This window comes from Nycticebus coucang, chromosome 1 (genome assembly GCF_027406575.1).
Source record: "Nycticebus coucang isolate mNycCou1 chromosome 1, mNycCou1.pri, whole genome shotgun sequence".
Lineage (NCBI taxonomy): Eukaryota > Metazoa > Chordata > Mammalia > Primates > Lorisidae > Nycticebus > Nycticebus coucang.
Window position 1 is genome coordinate 10,423,012 of NC_069780.1, and position 12,919 is coordinate 10,435,930.

The window sequence follows — 12,919 nt, forward strand, 5'->3', positions numbered from 1 at the left end:
CAGGCTCCATACAGCATGTGCAGTATGGAACTGTTCGAGTATAGTGTCCTTGTAAAAAGCGCTACAATAACCATTTTTAAAAAGAGTTCTTAGTGGAGAAATAGTACAAGCTAATACCAGACATAGTACACGACAACTTTGTGCCTTGGCTGTACAATCTAAAAGTTGAACTTCCTAGGAGTTCCTTCTTGAACTTGGAAGGTATAGGCTTCTGAGCTGGTTTCTGGTACACTTTGATCTTTCTTTTCCTTTACAGAGAAATACTTCTCAGTCGAGTTTAATGAAGGCTTGTATACAGATTCATTTTCATGGTTTTACAGAGCTTCAATTTTATCCAAACCTCTACATTCTTTAATCATTATACTAAGTTTCTCAGTTTCACCTAGTTTCTTAGCAGCCTGAAAGATACTTGAAATTCCATCCAGAATAACTAGAGTAATTTGGGATCTTTTGCAGTTAAAAGGGTCATCAGTGGTTCTGTCATGCCCCAATGAACAAGGCATACAATCTGTTCAACTATTCCATGATGTATGTAGTTGGTCACAGCCCACAACGCCTTCCTTTTGTGCTTTGAAGTCTTAGAACACCAATGAGTAATGGGACTAGTCCCTGATCAACAACTTGCTGTATCTGGTCCAGCTGTGATGTTTGAGATGGTCCATGTAGCTTCCTTTTGAATGTTGGTTTTGGGGTTGGTCAGCAGGTGGCAAAGGCAGCAAGTGCTCCTGCATCAATTACAACATGAGCCTGTTCATCTGTCCCTGTGACAATATTCCCTAGGGTTCTTAGCGCGGGAGTCACAGTTGGCTTTTTGGTTAACTCCTGGAAGCTTCACAAGTTGGGGCACAACTCCTGTTTTCACAACCATTTCAATCCGTTCATTTGGACCAGTGGTTCTCAACCTTCCTAATGCTGTGACCCTTTAATACAGTTCCTCATGTTGTGGTGACCCCCCAACCATAAAATTATTTTTGTTGCTACTTCATAACTGTAATTTTGCTACTGTTATGAATCGTAATGTAAATATCTGATGTGCAGGATGTATTTTCATTGTTACAAAGGGGTCACAACCCATAGGTTGAGAACCGCTGATTTGGACCATCACTAAGGGAGCAAATAGCCCAGCAGGTATTGGCTAATACCTCCGGGCCATCCTGATTCAGGAGACGCACTGAAATGGGAAGACTCTGCTCCACAGCATCTAATGGGTGCAGGATTCTTGTTGCAAGAAGCTTTGAAAGTGTCCAGGCGAGATCACGTGAGTAACCACATGATAGGCATGACACATCCGGAATAGCTAGTAGAGCCAACAGTGGTCAGCTGCACTGACGGTGCCCACAGAGGTGTGGATGCAGGGACGGCACCTCCCTCTCCCACAGCCTCCGTCTGGTCTGACGTCCCAGAAGCAATGCCAGCTAGTGCCCGAGCAGATTCAAACTGGATGCAACTACAATCTGTTTGCCCATGAACGACTGCATTATGTTGTCAGTGCGGGGCTGTTTGTTCTAGATGGTAGTTTCTGGCAGCTTGAGCAGCTCAGAGGTGGCTTTCCACATTGGTTCTGTTTATGCCTTGACAGCGTCATCAACAGGCTGGTTTGCAGTGTCCCAGCTGTTGTGGTTTTTCTGCAGTAGAGAAGTAGCATGATTAGGAGACAGACTTACATTTCCCCTTCTCAGCATCTGGTCATCGTAGCTTCCTTCAACTCCCCAATAACTTCTGCTCAGCGCTGCCTCATTTCCCTACTGTCTTTCCCCTTGTTCTTGAATCTCTTAAGTTGGGCAACTGTGCATTCACATTCTCATTGGTGGAAATGGTTATGGATGAGACAAAGGGAGAAAGCTGTATAAGAGCTGAAGCCTACCCGGGAGGCTGTGCCAGACGCAGAGGTGGTACGGGGTGCAGAGGCCATGCTGGGTGCAGAGACTGTGTGAGGGGCAGAGGCAATGTGAGGGGCAGAGGTGGTACGGGCCATGCTGGGTGCAGAGGCTGTGCGAGGTGCAGAGGCAGTGCGGGACCCAGAGACAGTGCCGTTGCAGAGGCTGTGCGAGGTTGCAGAGGCTGTGCAAGGTGCAGAGGCTGTGCGAGGTTGCAGAGGCTGTGGGAGGTGCAGAGGCTGTGGGTCGGCTGCTCTGGAAATGTCCCCTGTAGCTCAGCATCTGTTTATTTTCTTCTGGGACTCTGATAGTGTGAACTTCTGAATGTGAGCAATGTGGAATGAAGTCTCAGAGGAGTCTATATATTTTGGCTAAGCTGTATAGGTAGGTGGTGTACAGTTGAAGATTATATAAGAAAGGTAGACTGATTTCTTTTACAATAATTATCATGTAGATTTGTTCAAAAATATTCTAGTTCATCAGTTTTTTGTTTGTTTGTTTTTATAGTCTAAGATGAAAGAGAAAAAGTTTTGAGAAACTTCCACTTAGTTTCATGTTTGGGAGATATCTGGTGATTAATTAGAAAAGTGAAATGTCTAGTGAGAAAATTAAAATATTCATGTTAGGCCAGTGTGGTGGCTCACGCCTATAACACCAGCACTCTGAGAGGCCAAAGCTGGTGAACTGCTTGATCTCCAGAGTTTGAGACCACGTTTCTAAACAAAAAACAAACAAACAAAAAAATAGCCAGACACTATGGCTGGTGCATGTAGTTCCAGATACTGGGCAGGCTGAGGCAAGAAAATCACCTGAACCCAGGAGTTTGAGGTTGCTGTGAACTATGATGCCATTGTGCTCTGCTAAAGATTACACAAGTGAGACTCTGACTCAAAAAAAAAATATATATATATAAAACATATATATGTATATTCATGTCAAATGAAAGGGAACTAATAGGTGGGAATTAAAATTAATAATAATAAGAAAGTGTTTAGTAAAATTGTGTGATGCAAAATAATACGTAGATTTTGTTTTATTCTACATACAGTCAACAAAAGAAAATGAAAACAAGCTTTCCACATTAACATTAATATCCTGTTGCTGGACATAAATTAAATCTAAAATATATGTAAAACTTAGAAGGAAAAGAAATGCTATGAAATCTTCAAAAAGCATGTGTAAGTAGTGATAACTGTGTAAGAACTCAGTAAGAAGGTGGCTATCTGAAAACCCAACCCTGCTGGCCCCTGGTCCCTAATGTCCAGCCTCCAGAGCTCTCTGGTCCAGACTGCCCAGTAGAGGTGTTTTGTTATGACTAATAACGACCAAACTGACTAATGCAGAGCAGATACCTAGTGATACGTGGAGAGAAAGAAGGTGGAGATTTACCAATGTGACAGATAGTTGAGAAACATTTTATTTGAGGAAAGGTGGAATTTTTCTCTTCTAATCTGTATAAAAAGCAAAGCAGAAGGGTATTATGTTTTCCTATACAACAAAGATTTCCATATCTGCCTACTAGAGCAATAAGGGCTTTACATCAAAACATTTACTTCTTAGATGCATTGTTTAATTTATATATCATGGCAAATAAAATCATATTTTATCACATTTGCAGATTATTTTCCACGTTGTCTTCTAAAAATTAAATTTAAATTATTCCAGATCGTACAAATAGTTGTTAGTAAATTTATCCATGAGAAGTAAAACTATTTCTGAAAATTTCTTTTTCAGAAATTGTTTAAGAAGATAATATCATAGATTTTTAAATAATACACTTTTACTTACCTACTATTTTTTTACTTTACTTTGCATTACATTTTCCTGAACTGAGTACACAAAACATTTTCAGGAACAGAGAGGTTGAATTTCATGTTCAAACAAGTGCTAAGGAGTTGGATGTAATTTCTATAAACGTGAAATGTAGGGTATGTTGGCATTCACTGGCTTTAATGGACACCAAATATACCCCTGAACAGAACAGTTAATTGGAATTTCAGTCTAGACTGGAATGATAATTATGGCTGATTGGATTTCCATAGCAATCTCAAGACCACCCTCCTCTGACAGCTCCCACAGGTACCTACCTCCAGGTGAAGGTTGCTACTCATTTGCCTTCCCCAACACTCCTGCTAATTCACATTTTCTCCCAGTGAATTCTCATTTTTTCATGATATAAAAATATTATGATATAAATATAATGCATTGATGTATTATGAGGCTTCTGCATAGTATTGTAGAATAAAGACTTAGGATCAGTGAAATCTGGTCTAAGAGCTTAATACTAGATGATTATGACAGTTAATCTCACTGAGTCTCACTTCATCTCTAAAGCAGAAATAAACGTAGACCCTTTGGGGCTTGATTTGAGCATAACGGAAAGTACAAAATACTGTCCTAGAGACAGCACAAAGACAATAGCTAGAACATGTTGCTGTTCAAATAGATGCAATCCTACTTTTTGACTTGGTGATTATGCAGAAACTGCTTAATAGAACACATCTTAATGATTGATTGAACCTATTTATTAAAACCCTCCCAATTATACACTTAAAATTTTAAGATAATTAACGTCACAAATATGTACTGAAACAATTTATCTTCAAACTAAGTGAACTCAAAAGAAAATAACTCTTGAAGATAAATTTTCTACTTTAATAGTTTTTCATTTCTTTTTTCTTTCGTTCTTCTCTCTCTTCTGGTGTTTATCACATAGTGTGAACATGAGTCATCTGAGACGCAAGTTAAATCATAAAACCAGTAGCTGAATTGTTGATGATTAAGAATATGTTTCGAATCATTCATGCAGGATTCTATCATATACGGCTGGTAAACGTTAACTCATCCGTATAACTTTCCCCCTCTTTTGAAAGTGTGGTGGAGTCTAAACAAAAGATTGAGTATTTGCCTCTATAAAACTTATAACCCTAAGATTTTGTAATAGACCTACTTCACGTCTTGAGGAAGTAACTCCTATTGTAATATTTATTCAAGCAAGCTTTCTCAGGTCACTGAGTGCCAAATAAACTTAGTTAAATAAGAGTAGTGCATGTTAAAGATTTAAAAATTCCTTACCGCTCAGGCTGGATTAACTTTTCTAGTTTTCCAATATTTCTTCTTACTGAGAAGTTTCAGGTTCTCAGTGTAGCATGCTGTAAGAAAGATGATTTATGTCACATTTTTTTCTCTGCTACAAATAACTCTGGGGCCATAGACCATTATCTTCTCTGCTCCTAATTTATGCAATAAAAATACTTATATCTTCCTTATATAGTTTATAACAGGCAACGATGTACATCTGTGTGTGTGGGACTTAAATAACAGTGAAAGGGTATAGAATCGTCTTAGTGTATTATTGGTGTAATAGTCACATTTCTCAGACTGATTATGCATTGATGATGCTCGGTGGTCAATGATACAGTATGATCACTTTAAATCTCAACCTTTATGGTTGCTAGGGGCTTATATATTATTTAGCCCATTATGAAACTCAGGGTCAGAAAAATGCAGTAGCTTGGACTAAATCAGTTGGAAAATGAGTGGAAAATGAAGACTGATGTTCCATCATACATTTTCATTACCTTGTGCTTCTGTTGAAAAGACTCAGCCACTGACTGTTTAAAATTTCAATTACGTGAGTAAGATAGTCTCCTGGAAATCCTCAGGATATTGCAGATAAAGTTAAATTTTAACTTGATCGCCAAGCCTATCACGCAACATCTTTTCCAGAGGGTGAGCAAATTTCACATGATGAACTATCTGTTTGGATTAGGTGTGGTTAAAAATAATAAAAAAGAAAAAAAATGACTGTGTCTGAAGCAAAATATAAGTTCTGTTCTCCCTTATATTCAAGGAGTCCAGATAGTGCCATTCGAGGCTGTGTTCAGGCTCCAAAGCATGAGGGGCCTGCTCCTTTTCCTTGTTTATCCAAAGCCTCCGAGTTAAGTCCAGGCCTCTGAGTTAAGTCCAGGATGGCAGTTGGAGCTGCAACGGTTGTATTGCATTCTCGCTAGAGGGAAAAGGGATCATCCTCCTCCCCACCCTTTAAGTGTGTTCACTAGCAGCTGCACAACATTTTCACTTGGATCCCATTGTGCAAAAGTTAGTCACATGAATATTCCTAGGTACAGAGAGGCTAAAAGATGTGTTCCTTATTTCAGGTAGCTCTATGTCCAGGTAAAGATGGAGGTTTTCATTTTTTTGTGGAAAAAGGAAGAACAGCGTCTGCCTTAGTTAAGTGTTCAGGGGCAGCACCAATCCCCCTGCCGATTCCCTCTATTTTCCTGTCTGACCCGGACATCTGCTAAAAACCTCAGCCAGGCGAGATACCCACGCTAGACAAACAGAATATCAGGAGTTCTTTACTTATTAGTGAGTGGGACCTAGAAATCTATTCTTCTGGTATTTTGTGTGGCACTCTCATAAATGTTCATTTCCAATAACAACAGCAGCAATAAAAGTCAGTTGCAAAATATGTAATATAGTCAACAACTCACCTCACAATACTATGTATGTAAAAAATAATTTGTAAATATATGTGAAAAATAACCTTACGGGACCCATACAAGACTGATGATGTTTTTCCTTTTGTGCTGTGGGATGAGGGATGGCACATGGAAAGTTCTAAAAGTTCACAACAAAACAAGGTGTATCTGGGAAGATGGCCGGAGTGGAAATCCTTCGGAATCCTGTAGTGTTCTACCTAGGTGGCCATTGTCTCAATTGTATGTTTTGGTTGTGAGAAACAGAAACTAATTCTCATGAACTAAATAAAAAAATGGAATTGGTTGGAAGAGAACCAAATATTACAGATTCAAAGACAAAATTGAATTAGGGTATGTAATAGGAGGGCAGAACAGTCACTGCAGCTCCAGCTGTTTTTCATCCTTGTGTTTAAGATTCGTGTTCTCCTGAGGTTAAATGGCGTTGGTAAAGCTTGAGGCGTATGTATGAGATGAGGTTCGCTAGTGAGAGTAGGTGGGTACCTTGATTCTACCAAAGCATAGAATGTGGAAAGGGCAATTACGCAAATAAAAGTTAGTGTTCTCTTACCAGTAGGGTAGGGAATTTAAGAGTGCCAAAAACAGCAGGATGTCTACAGCCATCACAGAAGGCCATGTCACCTTCATTTCTTCAACTAATTTTTAGGATGTTCTGTGTATGAGAGCAGGTTCTGTTTTGGTGCTAAGATTAGTGAACCGAATTATCAAAAAGGTCTTTACTTGTTAATATGGATACTACGATGAATCACATTGTTTAACATTTTTTTTGTTGTTGCTCTTTTAAAATTCACTCAAAAATTATTTGCTTTTGTTTACTGAACAATCTATTCTGTCAAACTTTTTTTTTTTTCCTGGAAGCCAGAGGCATATAAGCTAACCTTCACAAATACTGCTGCAACTCCCTGAGCAGGATTGCATTTTCCCACGACCTTGATTTTGGGTTGGTCATAGCACTTCCTTTGGCCAAGAATGTGCGACTGGAAGTGTCATATGTAGCTTTGTGGCCATGTCCTCTTTTCCCTCTGCACAGTGACCACAGGTGTATCTGACAGAGGCTCTTTGGTCAGTCTCTCCATTACTCCCTCCAAGATAAAGAGCTGCAGAAATCTTGCTATTAATGCCCGGCATTATTGAGAAACAATCTCTGGTAATTGTAATGCTATGAGATCAGGGTCATCTCTTACCAGCATAACCTAACCCATCCTGATGAACACACTCGGAAAAATAATTCTTTGTTCAAACTTCACAAGGGATTTCTAACAGACCGTAGTTTTAAAATGCACCATAAGCAGAAAGTTGGGTGGAAATGTCCCAAGTGACTATAAACTTGTCCTCTGAGCTGTAGAGAAACAATACATGTTTTGGAGCAAGCAGCTGACAAAATCAATTTCCTAATTTAGAGATTTACTATGAAATCGGTGTCCAGGAAATATTGTAATATGGAAGACTCACAACTAGACATAACAGTGGATTAAAGCAACCCTCAAATACAATTCTCTCCACTGGTACTAATTAGTAGTTATTTTCTATGTATATTTCGGTATTTGAATTATTAGTTAATACTCATAATACAAGCCCAGGAGCTTAAAGCCAGAAAAGCAAAAGCAGACATGAAGGATCACATGTCTAAACCAACGAAATAATCAGTAGAGCACATGAATTTAATAAAACTGATGGAATACTATGCAGCCTTAAAGAAAGATGGAGACTTTACCTCTTTCATGTTTACATGGATGGAGCTGGAACATATTCTTCTTAGTAAAGTATCCCAAGAATGGAAGAAAAAGTACCCAATGTACACAGCCCTACTACGAAACTAATTTGGGACTCTCACATGAAAGCTATAACCCAGCTACAACTTAACAATAGGGGGAAGTGGGAAAGGGGGCAGGGTGGGTAGAGGGAGGGGGATCGGTGGGATCACACCTGTGGTGCATATTACAGGGGTATTTGCGAAACTTGGTAAATGTAGAATGTAAATGTTTTGGCACAGTAACTGAGATAACGCCGGAAAGGCTATGTTAACCACTGTGATAAAAATGTGTCAAATGGTTTATGAAGCGAGTGTATGATGCCCCATGATCATATCAATGTATACAGTTATGATTTAATAAAAAAAAAAAAACTGATGGTAATGTCTTCTTAACGTTTTGTGAAAAGCAATCACCAGTTGCATTTTATGTTGAAACATTTCACAAATCTATCCTTTTCTTGCTGTTTTTACCACCACTTCCTTAAATTTTATCACGTCTTGCTGAAATTTTATAATAGCTTCCCAATTAATCCCTCCAGTGTTGCTCCCCTAAAGACGGTGAATATTCCTTCTGAAACATGTCCTTGACCACCTTATTTATTTTTTCTTACACACCAACTTCTGGTCAGAAGACACGGTCCAAGCTCTGTAGGTAGCACTAAGGGCCTTCCCTGGAAGGCATCACAGTGCAGGGGTTTCGTGAATGAGTCCTAGAACCAGGCTGCCTGAGTTTGAACTCAGGTCCTGATCCTACTTGATGTCTGGCCTTACTACACATTTGCAACAATTATGTCTATAAAAATATTAACCTGTATAAATTTTACAAGGTTTTTCCCTCACTTGTTGCATTTATTTTCTGACTGCTTTGCTATTACCCAAGGTTGCCTTGCAATTTCACTTCTGTGTTTATAATTGCCAATGAATTTAAGATTGACTTTTCCTTGAATAGAATATTTCTCTTACGGACTTTTCTGATCCTTTGTCATATCTCTATTATTGCAGTTATCACATGGTTGGCCTTTATGTTAATATATCTGCTTACTTCCATAAGGCCACGTCCAACCTGTCTTATTTACCGTTGCACCCTGGTACATAGTAGATGCAGTGAAAAAGCTTGTTGAATATGTTGGAAATTGCCATATGAAGAATTATTACTTCACAAATCACTCTTGAACTTATTCTTTATTGTTTTGTTCAATGTTGTAATTGAGATCTTTGTGATACATTCCTTTTAAAATTTATTTCCAGAGAAAGTTATTTCTCTCTCAAAAAAAATTTTTTTTAATAAATTTTACCCTTTGGCAGATTGATACCCTGCAAATATCTTTTCCCATTCTGAAGGTTGTTTTTTTACTTTACTTGTATCCTTCGCTGTGTAGAAGGCTTTCAGCTTAAGTCCCATTTGTTAATTTTTGTTGTTGTGGTGGTGGCAGCTGAAGTCTTTTTCATAATTGTCCCTGATCATTAGAGAAATGAAAATCAAAACCACCCTGAAATATCACCTAACCCTGGTGAGAATAGGCCACATCACAAAGTCTCAAAGCTGTAGATGCTGGCGTGGATGTGAAGAAAACACCAAAGAACTCAAATCAGACCTCCCATTTGATCCTGCAATCCTATTATTAGGCATCTGTCCAGAAGAGAAAGAAAATTGTTTTATCATAAGGACATTTGCACTAGACTGTTACCACAGTTCAATTTACAATTGCCAAAATGTGGGGACAGCCTAAATGCCCACCAACCCAGGAATGGATTAACAAGCTGTGGTATATGTACACCATGGAATACTATTCAGCCATTAAAAAGGTGGAGACTTTACATCTTTTGTATTCACCTGGATGAAGGTGGAATACATTCTTCTTAGTAAAGCATCACAAGAATGGAGAAACAGGAATCCTGTGTACTCCATCTCAATATGAAGGCAGTAGATGAGCTAATAGGAGTAGGGTAGAGGAATGAGGGATTGGGGAAGGGGAAGGGAATGGGGGTTATGGTGTACAGCACACCTCTTGGGGGCGGGACACAATTACAAGAAGGACTTTACCTAACAACTGCAATCAGTGTAACCTAATTCTTTGTACCCTCAATGAATCCCAAACAATAAAAAAGAAAAGAATAAAAGAGTTCTGAATACACTACATATGGTGAGAATAGGTATTGTTTATTGTTTTATGAAACTTTTGTTTAAGATGTATGTATGTGACAGAGAGAGAAAAAATGTATTTGTTATTGTAGTTCTCTGTTAAAAATTGTGAAAACTATAGCGCTACAGCTTAGGCTCTAAAAATAAAATATTTCTTACTTCAGGAGCCTTGTTGAACTATATTGTTTGGCCTCACAAAATATGGCTCCGTGTGCTTTTACAGCTTTCATACACTCCAGTAACAGTCAAGCTCAGAACCAAATTGAAGATGGGATACCTTTCACAGTAGCTTCAAAGAAAATGCCGTTCTCTGAAATTTTTAGTGCTTCCTTTCATCAACAAAGATGATTCTGCCTACTTTCCCTTCTTGCCTTGATCATCTTCACTTATAGAGCTAAAATTATTGCTCTTTTCCAGTAACTGTGTGGGCTTAGACACCTAGTATTTTACTTTCCTTTAATAAATACATTGTTCTTAAATTATAAATGATTTATAATTTTATGGGAAGTGAGGGGGATAAGTATGTTGACTTTTATGGTATAAAAAAGAGAAGAAAATGTACCTGTAAATGGAATTAATTGCGGCATGAATTTGGATATGAATATGCACATTACTTATAGATGTGGTTCCAATTATTTATAAACAAAGATGCGGTAACTGCATGAAATTAAAGCATCTAGCAGAACATGTGGATGTGTGGTTTTCATGTTATGAGGAAATTGTAGCTAGGGATAAAGAAGCATGGTTGTTGGCCGCAGAGTGTTTTAAACAAACTTGTATTGAGTATATTATGACTGAAGATCTGCTCTTAACAGGACACTCACCAGTGCGGGGAAAGACCTGCAGGACAACTTTCTGAAGGCCTTGGCGCTGAGAGAAGAAGACAACCGCGGCGGGAAAGTGAGCGTGAGTACCTGTGAGCGCGCAGCTGATACAAAAGGCAAACCTTGACACCTTCCCTGAAAAGGAAGTCATGAGGCATAAAATGTGGCTCTTTATTATTTGTGTTATAGGAATAGATCTAGGATTTTTTTTTAAATTTCCATTTACATCTATAGAAGCAGCCAAATGTGGGGGAAAAATTAGGATTTAAACATCTTTTGCAGAGAAAATACCTATGCTTGCCAGATTGATTGTCGTCTTCAACTTCGGGCTTCTCCTGGGTAAAAGCTTTGCTTCTTTTCAGCCTGACCTGTTATGTGCCCCTTGCTTTCCTAGTTTTATGTGATTCCTAGAAGATAGTCCCCTAGACTTCCTTAGACTCCTACGTTAGGACATGTGATAGAAACTGCATTAGAAAGGTGTGATTTAAAGAAATGCATTATTGGCATGGCGCCCGTAGCTCAGTGAGGAGGACACCAGCCACATACACCAAAGGTGGGGGATTCCAGCCCAGCCTGGACCTGCTGAACAACAATGACAACTGTAACCAAAAAATAGCCGGCTGTTGTGGTGGGTGCCTTGTAGTTCCAGCTACTCAGGAGGTTGAGGCAGGAGAATCGCTTAAGCCCAAGAGTTTGAGGTTGCTGTGAACTGCACCACGGCACTTTACCAAGGGTGACATAGTGGCCTCTGCCTTAAAAAAAAAAAAAAAAGGCGGAGAAAGGGAAAAATTAATGGACTATCTAAGGAGAACACACTTTTGCTTTTTAAAATTTCATGCTAGATCAAATATGTAAAAATTGTCATTATTATTTGTAGTAAAAATTTACTTCCACACTTTGTTAATACACTTGTGCTAACAGTCTTCTTAAGTCTTAAAATCTTCCAAATCCTGTATAATTAAATAAACAAATACTTGTGCTGAAATTGTAGTAAGTGATAAAAAATGATCAGAAATAGTGTGATGAAAAATTTAGAGCAAAAGAAAAATATGTGTCTAAGGGGGTCTATTCTTTCAGTATTTTCTCAGTTAAAAATTTTCCATTTTTTTCGTTGTCAGATCCATTGACAATATCATGTTTAGAAAAGACTCTCAGTGTATTTCAGAGCTTGGTTAAATAGTGAACAGAATTAACTTGGAATAGGGGGAATTTATTGTAGGAACTAGGCTGAGAGAGATTTTTAAAAGGTGAAGAGGGAGATATGAGCAGAGACTAGACTTTGAAGGGCCTTGTCAATCACAGTAGAAAGATTGGAATTTATCTAACTGTTAAATAGAAAGAACAGTGAGAGAGGCAAAAATGGGAATCAGCATTCAGGACTTCCAGGAAGGAACGAGTGACCGTCAGTGATCAAGCAAGGTCAAGACTGAAAAAGCACCCCTTGTGTTTGGCTGCTTGTAGTTTTTGGTTTGGTTTGGTTTGGTTTTTAAGATTTGACAAGAGCAAATTCCATCCATAGTAAAAGTGAAAGTCAGATTCTACAGGATTGAAAAAAAAGTCCATATTGTACAGCAGAATCAGCAAGCTTTAGAGACCCCCAAGTTCATGTTAACCCCAGAGGGATACTTCCTCTCAAAAATATCTGTAATCTCGTTCTCCCGTTGGTGTTTCCTTTAATGATAAACTGTAGCACCAGACACCCATTCCCTCAGAGCAGAAGCATGTCACTGAGCTTCTCTCACCCACGGGGAATGAACTAGTAAGTTCTCTTGAGTATGTCCAATCAATTCATTTTTCAGTATTCCAATTATCGTCTAACT

The 12,919-nt window shown here is 38.6% G+C and overlaps 1 protein-coding gene across 1 annotated transcript in view; it reads left to right on the plus strand.

Annotated features, from left to right (window-relative positions):
- The window catches only part of CFAP299 (cilia and flagella associated protein 299), a 512,688-nt gene that overhangs the window by 189,398 nt on the left and 310,371 nt on the right, over window positions 1–12,919 (plus strand). The window contains exon 3 of the mRNA XM_053594869.1: window positions 11,091–11,181. Coding sequence (XP_053450844.1) covers window positions 11,091–11,181 — 91 coding nt within the window. The remainder of the gene's footprint in view (window positions 1–11,090; window positions 11,182–12,919) is intronic.